This window comes from Corvus cornix, chromosome 5 (assembly GCF_000738735.6).
Source record: "Corvus cornix cornix isolate S_Up_H32 chromosome 5, ASM73873v5, whole genome shotgun sequence".
Lineage (NCBI taxonomy): Eukaryota > Metazoa > Chordata > Aves > Passeriformes > Corvidae > Corvus > Corvus cornix.
The window spans coordinates 56,881,550-56,901,518 of NC_046335.1; the positions used below are offsets into that span (position 1 = coordinate 56,881,550).

At 40.9% G+C, this 19,969-nt stretch overlaps 1 protein-coding gene across 3 annotated transcripts in view; it reads left to right on the plus strand.

Annotated features, from left to right (window-relative positions):
• Window positions 1-2,692: 2,692 nt before the first annotated feature.
• The window catches only part of TPCN2 (two pore segment channel 2), a 47,087-nt gene continuing 29,810 nt past the window's right edge, over window positions 2,693-19,969 (plus strand). For 2 of the 3 annotated variants that reach the window (XM_039552809.1, XM_039552808.1), the window contains exons 1-18: window positions 2,693-2,816; window positions 4,799-4,863; window positions 6,072-6,148; window positions 6,775-6,952; window positions 7,582-7,698; window positions 9,121-9,227; window positions 9,680-9,752; window positions 12,058-12,157; window positions 12,465-12,530; window positions 12,906-12,970; window positions 14,129-14,226; window positions 14,512-14,593; window positions 15,658-15,744; window positions 16,557-16,676; window positions 16,991-17,050; window positions 17,138-17,266; window positions 17,915-17,964; window positions 19,783-19,882. In XM_039552809.1, the coding sequence (XP_039408743.1) occupies window positions 2,711-2,816; window positions 4,799-4,863; window positions 6,072-6,148; window positions 6,775-6,952; window positions 7,582-7,698; window positions 9,121-9,227; window positions 9,680-9,752; window positions 12,058-12,157; window positions 12,465-12,530; window positions 12,906-12,970; window positions 14,129-14,226; window positions 14,512-14,593; window positions 15,658-15,744; window positions 16,557-16,676; window positions 16,991-17,050; window positions 17,138-17,266; window positions 17,915-17,964; window positions 19,783-19,882 (1,680 nt within the window). In that variant the 5' untranslated portion in view covers window positions 2,693-2,710. Of the gene's footprint in view, window positions 2,817-4,798; window positions 4,864-6,049; window positions 6,149-6,774; window positions 6,953-7,581; window positions 7,699-9,120; window positions 9,228-9,679; window positions 9,753-12,057; window positions 12,158-12,464; window positions 12,531-12,905; window positions 12,971-14,128; window positions 14,227-14,511; window positions 14,594-15,657; window positions 15,745-16,556; window positions 16,677-16,990; window positions 17,051-17,137; window positions 17,267-17,914; window positions 17,965-19,782; window positions 19,883-19,969 lie in introns of those variants that run through there. The other variant, XM_010412533.4, reaches the window with a different exon arrangement.

Sequence of the window (19,969 nt, forward strand, 5' to 3'; positions counted from 1 at the left end):
GACATTTGCTTTCATTCAAATAAAAAATAATAGCAAAAAAATACAGTATTTACATGTGTTTCCTGTTAGTGTTGTTACCCTATTTCAGACACTTAGTGAAAGGACACTTGTCTCTCTTAGCAATACCATTTACAGCACATGTACCAATTACATGTTATTTCTTGCCTGCTAATGCTGACTACAGATTGTACCAGGCCCCCCCCATTCTCCTTTTACTATCCAGAAATCCTCACTGTGTCTGTTCCATCTGATGCCTCTAGTTCAACTGTTACCAACACTAACTCCAATTTTATCAGTGCATTGTTACCCACTGAGAATGGGAAATAATTCCAAGGTGTAGCTGCTGATGTTCTCTTTTTACTGGGGACAACTTGTATTGGGTTTGTGTGGCCAGGTTTTAGTGGGGGAGGGCTACAGAGGTGGCTTCTTTGAGAAGTTCCTGGAAGCTTCCTCTGTGTCCAGCAGAGCCAATCCCAGCTGGCTCCAGGATGGAGCCACCGCTGGCCAAGGCCAAGCTGACCAGTGGTGGGAGTAATGCCTCTGATAACAGATTTAAAAAGGAGAATATGGTGTTGTGCAGAAGTAATTGCAGCCAGAGAAGAGCAGGGTGAGAATATGTGAGGGGAACAGCCCTGCAGACACCCAGGTCAGTGAAGAAGGAGGGGCAGGAGCTGCTCCAGGTGCTGGAGCTGAGATTCCCCTGCAGCCCGTGGTGAGGCAGCTGTGTCCCTGCAGCCCATGGAGGGCCACAGGAATGCACAGATCCACCTGCAGCCCATGGAGGAGCCCACACCAGGGCAGGTGGATGCTCAAAGGAGTCTGTGAACCTGTGGGAAGCCCATATGGAGCAGGGTCCTGGCAGGGACCTGCAGACCCATGGAGAGAGGAGCCCTTGCTGGAGCAGGTTGCCTGGTAGGACTTGTGGCACTGCGGGAAACCCACAGTGGAACAGGCTCTTCCTGAAGAACTGCAGCCTGTGGGAAGGACTCATGTTGGAAAAGTTTGTGGGGGACAGTTCTGTGTGGGAGGGGAAGGACTTGTTGCCTTGAGGAGGAAGCAGTGGCAGAAACAACGTGAACTGACCATAACCCCGCTCCCTGTCTCGCTATGCCACTGAGGGAGAGGGTTAGAGAATCAGGAATAAATTTAAGCCCAGGAAGGAGGGAGGGCTGAGGTATTTTAGAATTTGCTTTATTTCTCTTTATCCTTTTCTGATATGATTGGTAATAAATTCAAATAATTTTGCTATGTCAGTTCTGTTTTGCTTGTGATGATATTTGGTGAGTGACCTCTCCCTGCCCTTAACTCATATTTTCTCTCCATGTCCAGCTGAGGAGGGGAGTGATGGAGCAGCCCAGGTTAACCCACTGACAACTCTTACAGTAAAGATAACATCAAAGAGTTTTTTTTTTTAATCTTCAGCTGGATATTGCCCTGACTTATTTGAAAGTCAGTGTAAAACTCATTTTTGACCCATCAGTGGTGCAGCTGAAGGCAAAAGCTACCCCATTGCTATTTATGAAACATATATAAAACTATGCATGTTCCTGAGTTAAATAAAGGTGGCCCGTAGAGACCAGTCATTTTTTTGTCGTTTGGCTGAATTTGTGACACATCATGACTATGAGCCTGTTGTTATCCCTACATACCACCAGCTCCCTGAAAGAGAGCTGGCCTGTGTCAACACCACTGTCCACAGTGAACATTGCTCCCTGGCCCGTGATTTTATTTGCAATTCAACTAGTTCTTGCACTTAAGAGTTACCTTGTAATAGTCTTGACTAGTAAATGTGTAAAATATTCACTGAAGTAAAGAGCACCCAGTTTCATAAATGATGTGTAACCTTCAATTAAAGAGTGAAGGATTGGTCTACTTTTACTTCCCAGGTTGGAATACTAAAATGAGGGATTGATACACTCTCGTGTTCATCATTATGCTGCCATAGATCCCAGTATGTGGCAGAAAAGCATTGTTAAATTTTCCTGATGCCTCTTTTGAAATTGTAGCTTTATGAAACTGAACAGTGGTAGGGCGTGTGAAGGGGACCATGAGAAAAGCGGGCAAGTAGCACAAGTGAAGCATCTTTTAACAGTACAAGCAACATGAGTGAAGTTCACAGTTATGAATTATGGAACGCCCGGGTGATTAAATACAAATAAAGTACTTTCTGCGACCAGGGATGTCAGTGGTTATCTAGGACTGTGATACATGCAGGAAGCGGTAATTTCTACCCTCACGGCCCCGCAGCTGCCCTCAGGCACCCAGCCAGGAGCCTGCAGCTGCCGTGAAGCAAAAAAGCTGCAACTCCTCGTCAGGGATATATTTTTTAAACCTTAAATGTCGCTGGGACTCCCCCCTCGGAAGTTCAGGTGAAAACCCAACACTTTTCTACCCCACACGAGGGGTGTGCCTCTCATCACACCCCGCCTGCTTCAGCACCCCAGTCCGAGAGGGGAGGGCGGGCAATGGCGCCCCGGGAGCAGCGCCGAGGCAGCGCCGGGGCAGTGCCGGGACCCGCGGCCGCGGCGGGAGGAGCCCGGTGGGGCCGCGGGTCCCGCCCTCCCCCGCAGCCGGTCACATGCGGCGGGCGGAGCCGCCCGGGGCGGGCCGAGCCCCGCTCCCGTCCCGCCCCCGGTCCCCTCCCCTCCTACCCCGTCCTGCCCCATCGCAGCCCGGCGGCGGCGCGGCGGGAGCGCGGTCGGTGGTGCCGATGGAGGCCGGTGCTGAGGCGGAGCCGCTGCTGCCCCCGCGGCGCTGGCGGGCGGGCCGGGGGCTGTGGCGGGAGCGCGGCGGTGCCCGCTCGGCCGCCGAGGACGGTGAGTGCGCGGGGCGCTGGAGCGGGCGGAGCTCTCGCCTTCCCCGCAGAGCTGGGGCGCTCCCGGGAGCGGGAGGAGCGGGAGGGGCAGGAAGCCCCCCGGGCTGCTCTCGGGGCTCGGCTGCCCTGCCCGGGCTGCTCTCGGCAGCTCTGGCGGGGACGGCTCTGAGGGAGCCGCTATCGCTGAGCTCAGGTGCGAGCCTTGCGCTGCTGCTGCAGCCCCAGGCGTCCTTAGTTCCTTATGTAATTTTAGGGTTTTTCTCTAAAGTGCTGACAAGTTTTTCTCAAACCCGGTGACTGTCGTAGGTCTGACATCTCAATTCCCCCAGGATGGAATCCTTTGGAGACCTCAGGTTGTCTCTTTTCAGGGTATCGCATCACCTAAGAGAACCTTCGCTTTTTGTTGCTCTTTTGTGCAGTGCCAGAAGTGCAGCGGGGTCTCGGGTGGATCCTGTGTGCCCAAACCAAGCAGTGCTTTAATCATCACTTGTGACTAAGTGTCACTTGCTGTGACTAAGATTTGCAGAATAAATTGGATATCCGTGGTAGAATGCATGGAGAAATTGCTAAAGTAAACATTTTTGGCTAATTTCCCTGTTTTATTTTTATACTCTGAACAGTCGCTTAGATTCTGCCCTTCCAAAATCCTTGGCATCAACACCAGTGGCTTGGTGTGTGCTTCAAGTACCTAAAGCTTTTGCTGTCCTTGCAGTCCTTTAAACTAATAGTTCCTATAAGCAACTTTTATTTTTATCTCACTAGTGTGAGATGTCATGAAAAAAATAATGTCTTTACTGCCTGGCTTGTCTCCTGTTTATGCTCAGGTCTTTCTTGCACCATGGTTCATATCAGGATCAGTACAAAGCTGTTGTTGCTGATGCTCAGATAAAGGGCGACATTTAAAAACTGTTTGCAGTCTTTGTAGGAAATTGATGCTACTGAATCATGTGGAACATAAAATTGTCTGTGACTCTAATCAGTGGTGTTGCTGGCATTGCTTGGTGTCTGGAGGAGAGCACTGTGCTACTGCTGGGATGGACCCTTTCCTGTTGCATCCTGGGTTGTGATTGCTGTCTCCTCGGTGGAGATGGTATGAAGTGCTCTTTGGGACTCTTCCCCTCTGTGGGAAGGTTACAGTAGCATATATTTTTCATATCTTGGGTCCCCCTCAGTTTTTTTATCTCTTTTTGAATCTCTTTTTTTTTTCTTCCTTGTTTTGACCTTAACTGCCTATGTTTCTCTTTTTGGCTTAATTGCCAGGTTAGTTCCTGAAAGGTCTGTCTTCAAGTAAACGCAAGTGGCTGCCCTTTATTTTTCATGTGTCTATCTTCACGTAGACTTCTTAATAACTGGGTTTTGAAAAGTGTCATAGTAACTAATTTAGTGGTATTTTATTTCAATCTGTGTTCTTTCATCCCTTGCTGTGTCTTGAGCTCTGATCTGTTTGCTATGGTAATAGTAACTGTCAGAACAAATTAAAAAAGCACTTAATTTAGTTCTCATATGACTGGAGATTCCTGTTAGTTTTGGAGGAACAAGATCACTTTAAACCACAGTATCTTTATTAAACAAAAATAAAAATTGCTATAATAGTAGTGCCTGATTTTTCTGGCTTCACTTGACTGTACACTCTTTCACAGAATAATTTAAATTCCATTATTTTGCCTGTTAGGACTTGTCTCTGTGTAGTTTTGTGTTACTTAACTACCAGTGTAGTCTGGCTACTTAAACATAAAAGAGAACCTTTTAACAAAACACAGAAAGATGCATGATGTGTTTGGTATTATTATTACTTATTTAACGTAATGCACAGTGCTGCTAACAGAGCAAATGTGGCAGGAACTCTCTTTCTTTGTGTGTGTACAGTGCCCTTTGTCATGAGAACCGTGATTGTGCACCTTCTGTTAACTGATAAGCTGTTTTATCCAAAGTTTATTTGTCCAAAATACAGCAAGTGATTCTTACTTCTTTTTAACTTCATAGGTGCTGGAGCTGATAATGACCTTTATATAAATCAAGCCATAGTATTTATTGAAGATGCAATACAAGTAAGTATTAATTTTTTCTTAGCTGTTATGCTTCCCATGCTGGATGTTTGTCACACACTGCCAGTTTTTAAGTTTTTCTGTGTTCAGGCACCCTTTGTAAACCATCATCTTGATTCACAAAGCAAAATCAGAATTTCAAATTCCTGTGGTATGCAAGTCTCAGTGAACTTCTGCCTAGGAGAAATATATTTTTCCCCACAATGAAGTAATCTCTTAAAGGGTTCAGAAGAGATGCTGGTTTGTGGAGTGAATTTCATGGTAGTTTTTTGTTTATTTGTTTGGGTTGGTTTGAGTGTGAGTGTTTTGACAGTGACTAACCTACTGCTAAGAGAAACTATTTGAGCAAACCCTGTAATTTGCCTCTCAGTCTGACTACTTGCACATCTTAAGAAATGGTAAAAGCTCAAGAGTTTAAGGCTGGCTTCAAGTGTGAAGGTGGAACCCTTCAGCTGAACTTGGTGCCTTTGGAAGTCTTGATGCCCTCTTTGTCTCTCCTTTACTGGCTGTTACTGCAGGTTCCTAGATCCTGTTATCTCCCAGCTGGTAGATGCAGGCAGTGGGAATGCTGAAGGGCAGTTCTTGAGCTCTCTTGCTGCCTCTAGATGGCTTTTGGTTGGGAGATTTCTGGGAGTCAGATGTATTTAAGGTGTGGAAGCAGGTACGTCTCAGTGGTGGCAGAGTAAGAGCAGCCCAGCAGCTGTTGCAGAGGGGGGATGGAGCAGATTTTGTGGATTCCTGAAGAATCACACTTCCTGATCTTAAAGCATGTTTTAGTCAAAGACATAGGTTGAGGTCTCTTCTATTGAGAATTAATTTGTTTGCATCTTATGGCTTGTTGGAAGAGAAAGACAAAATGAGTTCCGTGAGCGGAATGAATGTTGGAGAGGGGAATTAAGTGGGTGGACCATTTTGGCGAGTACATAGAATAGTCACTGAAACATTACAAATGCTGTCATTTGAAATGATGACAGAGCTTGCTTCAGATGACTGCCACACAGTTTAATTATCTGAGCAGCTGTGTGGTCCTTAGATAGGAGAACTTCTTTAAAACCTTTCCCTTTTCACACATGTAGAGTAGCTCTGTGGTCATGGGTGACCTGATACTTTAATAACATGCACTGATTTGCTTTGCTTTGGTAACTTGATCTTTGTCTTTGAGACAGACTGGATGTAATGTTTAAATTAGCCTTTTTGCTTCCTGCCTTCAGTATCGATCTATAAATCACCGTGTGGACTCCAAATCCCTGTGGCTTTATCGATGGTACTATTCCAGGACTTGCCAGTGGTAAGAACTTGGTTATTCTCTTTGCTTTTTTGTTTAGGAGTTAGTCTTTTTAAAAAATTACTCTTCATCTTTCTTGCTTATTTGATAATTGTGCTTTTATCTTCATAAGAACTTACTGTGGGAAGCAAGGGGATTGACCACATGTGAACATGATAGAAGTGGAAAGCAGCAAGTTCTGTCGAAGTGTGATGACGTAGATGGCTCTTTGGAACAGCCACAGGGCTGCTGCATGAGGGGACTAATTAGCATGATTTACAGCACTGTGCATTTAGAGTCTTCAAAGTGTCTATTTCTAAACATGTTGGCTAACAGCAAGACTGTTTGCTGCTGTAAGTTTCAAAAGGATGCCACCTCAGGTTATTTGGTGGTCAGCAGTTACATCACCAATGCAGGCAACAACGTGCTAGGCAAGTGCTGCCGTGTGGTCTAACCCATTTGAGTGAAGTATGGTATCATAAAGCTTGGTTTACTTCAAAAAAAACTGCTTTACTGGAAGTATTTTGTTATTCTTTTGACTCATTTTGTGGCTGGTTTTGGGGTTTGTTTTGGTTTCTTTCTTTTTTTTTTTTTTTCTTTTTTTTATGGTTTTGTTGGTTTTATTTTTAATTTCATCTCTCTTCAAACAGGATTTTGAGCTTAACCATTACTGTAATCTTGGCTTTGGCTTTCATTGAAGAACCTTCCTCGCTCACCGTCACGTCGGATGTCCGGTACCGCCTTCCCGCCTGGAATCCTCCCTGTGGCCTCACGGAGAGCATTGAGCTGCTCTGCTTCCTTGTGTTCGTGGTTGATGTATCTGTGAAGGTGAGCATCTCCTTCATCTGGTATTGAATGAAACAGTAGGTGTGTGGTAGAATTGTTTTTCAAATCTTGTGTTTGCAGGATGAAATTGCCTTGCTTTATTAGAGCCTCATTTCAGGAGAAATTAGCAAGTGTATATGTATTAAATTAAGGCATTTATTCCCTTTTTTTAATGTAATTTTCCTAATTGTCTGGAATAAGTGAAATAAATTTTGCTAAGAGTGCAATTATTTTGGCTTAGCTGCTTGTATTAGGCTATAAAATTGGGGTATATAATAAATATATGTCAGTTCATTTATACAAAATAAAAGTAGTCAGAAACTGACCTTTCTTGGGATACTTATTTCTGGAAAATCCCTTTTTTATGTTTATTAAGTGGTGATTTTTCTTGCGTTCAAAGGATTTCTCTCTTGTGGCCTATGTGCACCTCTCACTTTTACTGACCTTTATTTAGTTTTTTGTAGAAAAAAAATCTCTCAATAATGTATTTTTGTTTGGATTTTGGAGAGCTTTCTAAGAGCAGTGATGTAAAATTACAAATACTTGGGAAAAACAAGTGGTGCTGACTTATTAGGGGATTTGATTTTATTATTAAAGTAAATTATGGTTGTTCTTTTTTTTCCCTTGTCCAGAGTTACTTAATTGGATGGAAAGAATTTTGGAAAAATAAATGGCTAATGGCTTATATACTGACATTAATTGTTTCCCTTACTGATTGGATTGTGTCACTGAGTTTTTTCTGCAAAGAGGTAAGAACTGCTTTCTGCAGAAATAATCAGCAGCTTAATTGTGGAGAGTGGCAGAGGAGAAGAACCTGCAAAGGGAGAGTCAGCAGGGTGTATGTGGTGTATTGGAGAATTAAAAGAGGAGGGTGAGATGGTTCACTTTGGTCTTTGATAGCTGGATAATACACTGAAACACAGAAAAAGTTTGATGTAATGTAGCTTAGCAAAGAATTCTGCTTGATTCTTAATGTAAATTTTGTGTTGGTAAAATTAAATAACACTCATTGCTTTAGTCTCAGCAGTCAAAGAGGGCAGGGAAAACTCATTGCCTGGCACCAATTTTGGTGTGCAGTTGGAGAGTTATATTCTTAACTTGACTGAATGGCAGAGCCTCTGTAGTGCTGTATAAGAAAAAGTTAATTATGTAGTTTAACAGCTGCTTTCTAACATGAAGCTGTGCTGTGTTCAAAACAGTTGTGTCCTGAGAGGCACATCAGGTGAAATGGTTTTAGACATGCCCTCCTTGATGTGATAATGCACTCTCCTAGTTGGTTTTGTTTGCCATAGATTTACATTAAATTAGTTGTTGTGCACTTGCAACCTTGTTAAGAAAATATTAATGTGGTAAAAATGCTGGGAAGTGAATAAGAGATGATCTTAAAACGTTGTAAAATCTTGAGGTGTGGTAGTGGACAGGTAGTTTGAACAGGAGCCTCCCACACAAAGCGGTGGCAGAAGGAGCAGCTGAACTGCTGGGATGGATGAACAAGACAATAGCAATAAAGAAAGGGATTTTTATGTTTCTTTGCTGCTAAGTGTAGCCCACAGAAGACTAATCCTGAAATGCAGGATGCTGAAACACTTGAAGTAGCATATAAGTAACAGGAATAACTTGAAGGCTTGCAAATGTCTTGACTGCAAGAATCAGATTATTTGCTATAGTGTTGTGGGGAAAAGAAGCAATTACAGTTGGGGTCTTGTCAGAGACAGAAATTGCTAAATAATAAGCAGGCCCTTTGGTTATAAAACAAACAGCCTGAAAATTGAAGTCAAGCACTTATTTTTAGAATGTGTTATTTGCTTTTATGGAGAGTAGCTCTCTGTTAATCCCTTTCTTGAGATGGACCTTGGCAGAAAATACAAAAATAGCATCTCTTGCCAGATTGTTATGTCTAGTGAGCAATAAACTTAGATTGTTTCTAATTAGTGGCCTGATGAGACTATTGAAATGTCAATGTGTGTTTTTAAAGCAATCTCTCATCATTTTAATGAGGTGTGAAATCGCTTTTGGTGTTTTGTGAGCTCAGAAGAGCAGAGCTCACTTCTTTTCCTATTACACTGTTGACTTTGTCAATGTGTGTCAGTGCTTTTTGACAAACTTGCATTAAAAGTGTTTGTGCTGCCAGTCTTGTGAGAGCTCAGTGTCTGATCCGTTGGTTTTTGCAGAGTGTGAGAATAAGAAGAATCCTTCGCCCTTTCTTTCTTCTCCAGAATTCTTCTATGATGAAGAAAACGTTAAAAAGTATTAACAGCACATTGCCTGAAATGGCGAGGTGGGTAATGGCACAGGAAACATCCTGTCACAGCAAGCAGGTTATTGTCTGTCTTCTGGTGTGGAGCATCTGAGGAGCTTCCTTCTGGATGGGGTACCTAAGAGATCAGTGAGATCAGGTCACAGTGGGTGGAGGCTGTGGTAACTTTCTGATTCCCTTTTGTCTGTAAAGGATCTCTAGACTGTGACATGACTGTGTATGTGACATAGGTTTTTTAGTCCTAGTCGAGTGGGAGGTTTTAATTCTGCTCTTGTAAGCCCTCTGTAAGGGAAGAACTGAGGCACACAAGCGTTATTTTTATTTTGAATCGAAACTCACATCTCCTCCTGTTATCTCCATATAACTTCTTAAAAATACCCCTGGTTCTCTTCATCTGGCATCATTTTGCATTTTTAGCAGAGGATATTAAGAATAAGTTACTATTAACCTGTGATATATTTTCTCTCCAACAGTGTTGTTCTACTGCTGGCTGTTCATTTGTCTCTCTTTACCATGTTTGCCATGCTGCTCTTTGCTCGAACAAAGGTAATCAATTCTATTGCTGCTTTGGTAGATCTGGGTGCCTTTTATCTGTACTTGCACAGCTGCCTCTTGCCTAGTTTTACAGTCAAACTAGTGAAACTCATTTCCCCTGAAAAGGTCGTGATACCTTGTCAGACTTGCTGAGTTGAGTCTGAAGTCCATTTGGAGAGTTCTAACATGTGCACAGTATTCATGCATGCTGGGGACTTCCTTATGCATTTACCTGATTTGATCCTTTGAGTTACTTTCTCTGCTTTTGTTGAAACCCTCTGTGCTGTTTTGTCTCCAAAGCTCTCGTCACTTTTTCATTTATATTATCACTCTTTTTTTTTTTTTTCCTCTTCCCTATCTAGCTTTTTGCTAACTTTAGTTTCTTCTGTGCTTTCTTACCTTTCAATACTGGTATCCCTGGCCATGCCCTGGTAGGTTTTTGCCTGTATTAGTTTTGGTTTCAGATCTCTTTGGGTTTTCCTCTCGTTTTTCTCTTCCTGCTTTTGAAAAGCAAATTTGAAATTTTGTGCTTAAAATAATTTTTGTGTTCCAGTAATCTTGGTATGTTCCTTCTCTTCTAAACTTCCTGTATCTTAATTTATCACACTCAGATTATTTGGGGTATTTTTTTGTTCTTACTTTTTAAGGCCTTCCATAAATATATTACTGTGAACACAAAAATTTCTTGCATATTTCTCCCAGTAATTTTGGTCCTGTCCTTAATCTCAGTTTTGCACCTTCATTTCCACTGTAATTTTCACTTGGGCCTTCTTCTAGTCTTCCTTATGATCAGCAAATTCCCTGAATTCCCATGTTACAGAATCTCTGGAATTAGAAGCAGAGCTCTGTTTTCCCACTTTGTTTAGCTGCCTTCCTTTGTATTATCTCTATTTGTCACATCTGATTTCGTTTATGAGCTTCCCCAGCAGATGTATAACTTGTATACCTAAACCAGTCACTTTTTTGTACATTGAGGTAAAAAATAACAAATTAGAGAGTGGACTTTCCTATTTCAGTGTGCTGCTCTGACATTCATACAAATTAATTTTGTCTAACACGGCAAAATACCGCAGGCAAGTTCTAAAAGTAGGTTTATTAATGAAATTCATGACTCTGCATTTTTGCTTTGTCTTGTGTATGTCCTCTAGGGTTACATATTCCAGTCATTGCAGCAGATTCAAAAGCTGCTTGTCCTGTGCTGCCTGACTCATGTTTCTTTTGTTTGCACTCTGCATCTTTTTTACCCGTCTCTTCTTGACCTCAGGAAAAAAAACATTTGTGGAGGATCCAAGATCAGCCTCCCAGTGTGTTTTTGATGAAGGTTCTGACACTATCTGAGCCTTTTGCAGATCATTTGATGTTTCCACTGAGCCACAAAATAATTTTGATGACCTTAGTTGCCAAAGTAATTGCAAATATATTTTTGGGTGCTGTGGCACTGATCTTTTTTTCCTAATTTCCTTTCTCCAAGATGTTGAAGCTTTATGTGATGTTTTCATTGATACTAAACACAGCATTTTAAATCTTCATTCTTTTCAAAACAGAACAGTTGCCTGTTTCCTACCTGCCCAGCAATTCCTGTGCTGTGCATAAATGTTAGTTACAGCTAGTTAAAGTTAGTTACAGATCTCAGGGGATAGCAGGAGGAAGGGAAAACCCCTGTTTTGAGTAGTGGTGGTAACTTCTATAACTTTAGTAACAAAAAACTAATTCAGAGGATGTTAAGTTTTCTATTTGGAAGTCAAAGGGGTAGTGAGAGACACTCTCAGTATGGTGGTAGAGCTGCAGGTGTCTGAGAGGAGTTTATAGGCAGGATATTTTGTGGTTATTGAGGCCCCTCTTCATTAGTGAGGAAGCTGGTTTGTTTCTTTGTTTTTTCTGTTTATTTTTTTTGAATCATATTCAGGGAGTCCTTTTATCTGCAGTATATCAGTATCTCTTGCAGACTAAGAGGTGATGCTTTTTCTATCAATTCAGGCTTACTTCAGAGTCCTATGCTGTGAGTTTATGATGTGATTGTTCTTCCTGGGTCTGACGTACTAACTAGGCACAACTTCCATGTGGAGCTTCCTGTTCTTCCTTGTGTTTTTTAAATTACTATTAATAAGTGATGGGATTGCTCTGTATTCATACACATTCTCTTAATTTTTATGTTTGGCTTTTGCTTTTTCCACGGGGTAGATTTGATTATGTGTGTAAGAAATTGATTGTTGACTGATGTTAATTTTTAAAAAAAAATTTTAATTTTTTTCCCTCTTCCTTGGTAAGACAGTGATTACTTGGTATTTCTCTTAACAATGACAATCTTTTTGCCTAGGATAACCAGCAGGATAAGGAATGGGTGGTGTATTTCCGGAATTTGCCGGAATCCCTGACGTCACTGCTGGTCTTGCTGACTACTGCAAATAATCCTGATGGTGAGCAGTCTTTCTGAAATAACTCTTGCCTCTCCTTTTGAAGAACAACAGAGTAAGATCACTCTGTTCAGCCTACTGTAACCATTCTTTCAGCTGGTAGTTCTTAGTACAGCCAGAGGAAGGTTGTGTAAAGGTTTTTCATGCCTTTAGTGACTTGATTCTTGCCTTTCTGTGGTGTAATTATATATGCCACTCTAAAATCCAGCTGTATGACAGCTTTTACCAATTGCCAAAAGTTCATTGATGTCTCCACTGTGCATCTCAAGCATTAAAGTATTATTTCCTATTTTTGTTAAATTTGATACAGTGATGATACCTGCATATTCTAAGAATCGAGCATATTCAATCTTCTTCATCCTCTTCACTGTATTAGGTAAGTTACCTCTTGTCTTCAGCAAAGTTAATGCATTTCAACTTTGACACTTGTGCATACCAGCTACAGTGTTTTATTTTTCTAGGAAAGTTTAATCATGAATTTCTCTGTTTTTGTGTTTCTTCCAATGATTGTGTAGTGTCTCTAAGATCATTTTCATGGAAGGGACTTATGGTTTGGAGATTTTTAGTAACATGGCACAGGGGAATGGATGCATTACAGTGTATTCAAACATTAAAAACATTTTGGAAATCAAACATGAGAAAACCAACCCTTTTTAAGTTTTCTATCTGGTTTACTGCATACATTGAAACTTCTTTCCACAGATAAACAGATATTTTTCAGTAAATTTTACTGCCTCTTTTTCTCCAATAGGCAACTTGTTTTTGATGAATTTGCTTACAGCAATAATATACAACCAATTTCGAGGGTACCTTCTGGTGAGTAAAGCATTCCTGATTTCTGTGTTCTGCTGTAACCTTGAACCTTTGAAGTATTTTCATCTGTTTATTAAAGCAGCCCTCCCATTCTGATTGCAGATACAGTTTTAAGGTACTAAATGTTCTTTGATGCAGGTACTTTTCCCTTTATGTGCTGTTACAGCTTGATCCCCTTCCGTGACAAAATGACCTGCTTGCATGCTTCCATGTATGCTGTGGATCTGCAGTTTTGACTATTACAGGGGGGAAAAAAAAAAAAAGAAACTGTTGTATGACTGAACAAGGACAAGAGTAACTTAAACTTAGTCTCTGGGAAGGAAAGAAGGAAATCTGCTGTGCTGCTTAAACAGCTGTTGTTGCAGATCATAGAATATTAAGGAGTTGGAAGGGACCTTAAAGATCGTTCAGTCCCAACCCCCCTGCCATGGGCAGGGACACCTCTCACTGCACCAGGTTACTCAAGGCCTTACCCAGACTGGCCCAGTAGCCTCTCCAGTAGAGTTTGAGAGAGAAGGTGAAGTTTGTTGGATAATGAGCCCAAGGCAATATTACACAGAAGGAATGGCCCCCACCCTCTTGTGACAGAGGGGTGTGTAAACAGAATAGGTGCAGAGAGGATTTTTGGTAATCCTTTCCTTGTCCTCTGTTTCATCCCTTCTTTCTCAATTTTCTGCTTTGTCACATGACAGCATGGCATAATCTGACTGCTGATAAAGTAACTGAGTTTGAAAGTGATTACTGTAATAAAAAAAAAGCATGAAAAACCGTGGCTCTGGATTTGTGCTTTTAGGCAAGAAACTGGAGCTGGACAAGCTCTCTAATCTCCTCCCTGCACAGTAGTGTGAATTTCTGTAAATGCTTGAGCTTTGCTGTTGCCAGTGTCTCTGGAACAGGCATATGCCTGTGCACTCCATAATTGAAAATAAACCATAACCTGGATGTTTACTTGAATTCCAGGGACTTGTTTGCTAACTTGCTTCCTTCCTCCTTGTACATGGAGTTCTTGGAGGGAGTGAGGCCTAGGGCAGTCTCCTGTTCTGATCTCTAATCACAAATCTGGGATGTGTGCCCAAGGATCAGTATATTATCTGGCCATAGGACACAGTAGTGCCTGAAGTGTGAGTAAATTGTTTCCTCTGTGGTGTTTTTACTGCTCAGAAATCAGTTCAGTCCTCCCTCTTCAGGAGGCGGCTGGGAATCCGAGCTGCGTTTGAGGTGCTGTCTTCCCTGAAAGAGACTCCTGCTAGTGCACAACAGTAAGTGAAGAGTCTTGAAACAGTAGATTATCTAACAAAAAAAAAGAGTAGATTTTTGGTCATCTTGTTTTAATATATTTACTTAGGATCCATTCTTGAAAGTGGCACTTTGTTGCTCATCTCATTTATTTATTTTTTCTTTAACTGGGTGTTCACTGTTTGGGACTCTTATGGAGTCTGTTTCCTTTTTTTCCTGCTTGTAATTTTATCCGCTTTTCAAAAGAAGAAAAGGGCAGAAATGCATTTGGAACTGCTCGTTTTGCCATTCTGTTTTCTTTTAAATAGGTCCTGTGTCAGCGTTGGGGCCTTATTACAGGTGCTTCAGAAAGCTGAGATGGATTCTCGCTGCAAGCAAGCCATCATGAGAGTAAGAACTGGATTTTCTTAGCCTTTACGTTGGTGACTATCAATCCTGACTAGCAAATCCAGAGATCTGCCCTCTGTTGCAGCATTCCTTGGATCATAACAGAATAGTGGCATTACTACATGGGACTGAAGATTTAAGTTTGCCAAAAGAATATGTGATCCCAGAGAGGGAAAATAGAAAAGGGCAAATGTTGAGCTTTTGACGGGGTACCCTTCCTTCTTGGACCAGGGTAAAAGAGCAGAGGAGGCTGCTGTTCTGATAAGTTCTTTATTTTGTGGTCTCACAGCTTTCTTGAAGGCAGAGTTTGAAGGGGGTTACATGATAAAGGCAAGCAGCAGCAGCAACAGCAGGCAAAACCAGCTTCTTCTATATGCTCTATATGCTCCATATACTCTATACACTTTATATTTTTTCTCACAGAAGTGTGGATTCTATTTGTTAATTGACCAGTAAGATTAACACACGATTCTAGTTTTCCTTTTCTTAACCCATCCTGGTCTAATTCCAACAGTCGTAAGTCATACACAAGTGTTACATAGGTATTACACAGATTTGCTTATACAGTTTCTATCAGCTCTTACTGTTTATGTGAACACTATCTAAAAAATGTGAACAGTATAATTCTATCTATATTTTGTCTAAAGTAAAGAATTCTGTGAAAAGGTAACACTGCTGCAGTAAGAACTGTATTTAAGGTCTCTGCTACAGCTTTTTAATGTTTAAGGTACTTAGCATGTATTTCCACTAAAAGTTAAAAAATCTGTATTTCTATTTCACTTTGGTGTGTCTTCATGTATCTCAGCTTGTCCAGAGGTTTTAATTCAACCCCTGTGCTTTGGCTTCCCTCTGGGGCTGAGTCCAGAGGAGCTTTCACTCCAACAGCCAGACACGTCCTCCAGTCATGTGGCAGCGTTGTGTTAAAGCAGAGCAATACTGAACCTTACTCTAACAGCTTGAATTACATCTTTATTCCTAGATTTCCAATGTAGTCTGAGGAGTTTTAGCAAACTTTGCAGATGTACCTATTGCAGATGTTAAGCTGAATGTTTCTCTTTCATGTGCAGTCGCTCAAAATGCGTTCCTGTGACCAACTGTCAGCTGCCCAGTTCCAGAAGCTCTTTGAAGAACTAGACAAAGATGCCATTAAGCAAGTATGTATGTGACCATCATTTATAAAGCATCAGAAGTTGCCTGGTCTTGTGCAATAATAAGTGAGAGTACTCTTGTGTAAAGTGTATGAACAAACTTTGCAACACGTGAACACAAGGTGTGATCACATGGCATTGATTCTGAGCTGCTTTTATAGCCACAAACAAAATTGCTCTGGGGGCTTTTACAGCACTAGTGTCGGATTACCAGGTGGTGTAAAATGTATAAAATGCATCTTTGCTTATTCTTTCATCATTTTTAATGCTGAGTTGGTCAGGCAAAATAGCTCAGTCTTTTTTCTCCAGTCCCTGAAGGAAGAGCAAAATGTGGATTCTCTCTCGGTGTTCAGGTCAAGATGGGCAGAAAGCAGTTTTTTCTTTCTCTTGGAGAGAGAGAGAGAGAGAAAGGAAAAACAAAACACTAAACTATTTGAGGGCTAGGAAATGTTCTTTTCTATGTTTGCATGTAATTAAGACTTCGAAATTAAATGTTGGGAAATGAGGACGGGATGTATACCATTAATAGCTTCATGTTAATTTATCTGCTTGGGGCATTGGAGAGAGGTTGAGTTATCTCCCTTCTCTGCCATTACCTTGTGTTGTGCCATTGTCAGGAATGGTCTCTTGCTGCTAATAGCCACAGCTGGAAAACATTTTCCAGATGCAGTGTCAAAATTAGCCTGTGGCCCTGAAGTTTTGCTTTGAAAATGTTTGGGGTTTTTTAAATCTGAGATGGGGAACGTTTTTTAAATTATTTTATTATTATTAAAATGCTTATGCTTTATGACTCAGCAAATCCTTTGTGTTCTTTTCAGCACCCTCCCAGTCCAGAGTACCAATCCCATTTTATGCAGAAAATGCAGTTTGCCTTTGGCCATCCCTACTTTGGCTACTTGGGGAATGTGGTAGCCCTTGCAAACATTATTTCTATTTGTGTAAGTAAAGGTTTTTTTGTTGTGGGGCAGTGGTTTTTTTTTCTTTTTGTGATTGTTTTTCCGGTTTTTCTCTGCTACAAATTTAATTTCTGCTTTTGTTCTTTAATTTCTCTTTAAATAACTACTTTTTCTAGCAGTTGGGTTTTTGGCATGCTTTAGACATGCAAAGTCTTAAGAGGAAATACCTGCAGTTAAAAATGTGTTTTGAACTGCTTGAAAAGGTCTGTTCAAAGCAAGAAAAACTGTTCTTGTGCTTAAAAATGTATTTTATGTAGCAGTAAAGCAGTAAACTAATAAAATATTTTTTGTTTAAGGTGGTCTTGGTGATGGATGCAGATAAGCAGCCATCTGAAAGAGATGACTTCTTCCTGGGGGTAAGATACAACAGTATTCCATGCAGTTATTGCTGTTCCCTGAGATGTCAGTAATTCTAATGGTTGTTTTTATTTTGGGGGGTGAAGGCTATCAACTGCTTCTTCATCCTATACTATCTGCTGGAAATGTTGCTGAAAATCTTAGCAATGGGCTTGAAAAGATACTTGTCTTACCCAAGCAATAGATTTGATGGACTTCTGACTGTAATTTTGCTGGTAAGTGTTTTGTTAGCTTACATATTCTTGGATTTGTTGGCTAGGGAGGTTAGGGAACTACAAGAGCTGGTGGGATTGCTTTTTTTTCAACACTGATCTGCTGAGCTGATCAACACGAGCCAGTGCTGTGGGTTTATGTGGCTTGAAAGTTTATGTGATAGTGCATGGTTCTCTTAGGGTCTGTGTTCTGAAGATAGGTTTATTTAAATCCATGGAAAAGGTGCTTTTCCTGATAAGAAGCCTTTTAAATTTCATTTGGAAAAATTCAGCTCTTGGAATAATTGCATGAGGCATTCTGTTTCATGGTTTAAAACCACTTTTCTCTTTAAATTAAAAAAAAATTATCAGGCTATTATAATAATTATTTGGTCAAAACCTGACGCCCCTGTGGCAGATGAGGTCAAATTCATGGTTAATGGTATTCACTGTGTATCCTTTTTTGTGTCACTATTGGATGCTCTGTGTACATTTGGTTGATTTGGGGGATAACTAGGCAAATATGACAATTCAGAGCTTTAAAGTGAGTCAAATTAGTGGCTTAAAGCTCTTGAAAATGTTTCCTGTTGAGAGGCTTACATAATTTCGGGAACTCAGAATTACAAAGTAAAGTTTTGACATTTTTTTTTCATTTTTCTTTCCTGACTAAAGGTACTGGAGATTGCAACTTTTGCTGTGTATGGATTTCCTCACCCTGGCTGGTGAGTGACCTCTGTGACCTGCTGCACTTTGCTCAGTGGCTGGGGTGGGTCAGGAAATACACACACACTGTCATACTCACACATGTCATCATGCTGTGACTGTCAGCCCAGTCTTTAATTTACCAAATTTGATAGAATTTCTCACCCTTGTAGTCCCTAGAGGCATGCAATATGGATAAGTGAAAGAATTTTTTTTCTTCCATAGTATTTTAGAGTTCTGTATAGCTCTTCTGAGAAGGTGCATTTGTTTTAATTGTAATCTCATCTAAAATAATATCTTGGCAGATCTGTGCTTACCAGGGGTGCAGGAGTGGGAATTTGATACCGAATACACAACCATCTATAACCTAATATGTTTCAGTATCAGATTGTCCATAAATCCAATTATATGAACTCCCAAACAGCTGATGAAACCTCTTAACCCTGTATGTAGATTGAAGGCTGAGGTTTTCTTCATGATGCAAAATGTAGTAAGAAAATTCCCATGGGACTTACACTATTTGTCTGTATTAGAATAGCAAGCAGTCGTACTTTGATTTTCTTATGTTCAAACAGCTTTTGGATAACTATCCTGATTTCTTTTTTGTTGTAAAAAACATAAAAATCATTACTTCATCTTAAAATTTGAAAACTGCCTCCACAAGAAAAGAGGAAAGCAAAGGAATTCTGGAAGATTTCCTGAATCTTCATGGGTGATTCATGACACATTCTGTTACTTTGTGTCTTTGTACAAGCTCACGCTTAAGACGCTGGCAGTCCATGATTTTTCAGGATATTTGTTATGTTGCCATCAAGAAGTTATCTTAATTTACACTAGAATCTCTGAAGAGGGTTAGACAAGTCAGATCTTATGGTTTTAGAAGAGTTTCTGTTTGAATACTACTTGTATTCCTATCACCCAGCCATGATGGTTGCCAGAAGAGTAATTGCTACAGACTAGTGACGTTAATTATTGATGTTATCATTATGTTTGGGTTTGATTTTGTCCTTTGATTCTTAAATGTAGGCAGTTGTTTGCTCTATCATCTTGGAGCACCAGTAATTCTTGTTAGGTCTTTGTGTCAGTCACTGCAAACAGATTACAACCCAGATGAGTCACTCTGGGTCCTGATGTGTGGTATTACACCCACAGATCAAGCAATCACCACCTTCAGGGCAGGACAGTGATGTTGCTGTTATCTAGAATATACCTTCTATGCAGGGTTATCTTAAATAATTTCTTTCGTTATTAGAGATGAATATATTGGAGGTACAAATCATGATTTAGCATCCCTGTTACCAAGGTCCTTTGTCATTAGCTGCTTTAGTCCCCCACCACCTGCCCTCCTTTCCAGCCAAGAACCATTCAGCATGCTCATGTAAAAGCTAAAATTCAGGCTGAGTTTTGAAGTGTATGCCCATTTCCCATGATATACACATATAAGGAAGAAGGTTGACATGACAGTCTTTTTAACTTCATGCTGTTTTCAAAGCCCTTCTTCAGGCAGGCATACCCCGAAGGATTAATGCCCATCTTTGCATGAGTTCCTGAAGTATCTCCCTCTAGCAGTCCTTTTGATTCACTTTGTTTTCTGAAAGGACCCTCTTTGGTGCCTCCTCCCCAGCAGAAGGCACAAACGTGCACTTCAAAGAGCTCTCTAGGCACACTTAAGAGCCCAGGCTAAAGGGGTTCCTTCCTTCATCAGTTATTAGTTTACTGTAGCTGAGATTCCTGCTAAGTAAATCAATGCACTTACATTTCCTGTAACCCAGTAGATTGAACTGTGTCTTTCTGTCCTGGGCTGTTTCTCTGATTTGTTACTTTCTTCCCTTGTCTAGGAGACCTGAGTTCATGGGCTTGTTGTCCCTGTGGGATATGGTGCGACTGGTGAACATGTTGATTGTGTTCAGGTTCCTGCGGATTATCCCCAACATGAAGGTGATTGCTTTTCCCTCCACAACACGGATTTCTTTGTTGGTCAAGCTATAAATTTTGTTAGAGCCTTTCAGAATAACGTGTAGGTTG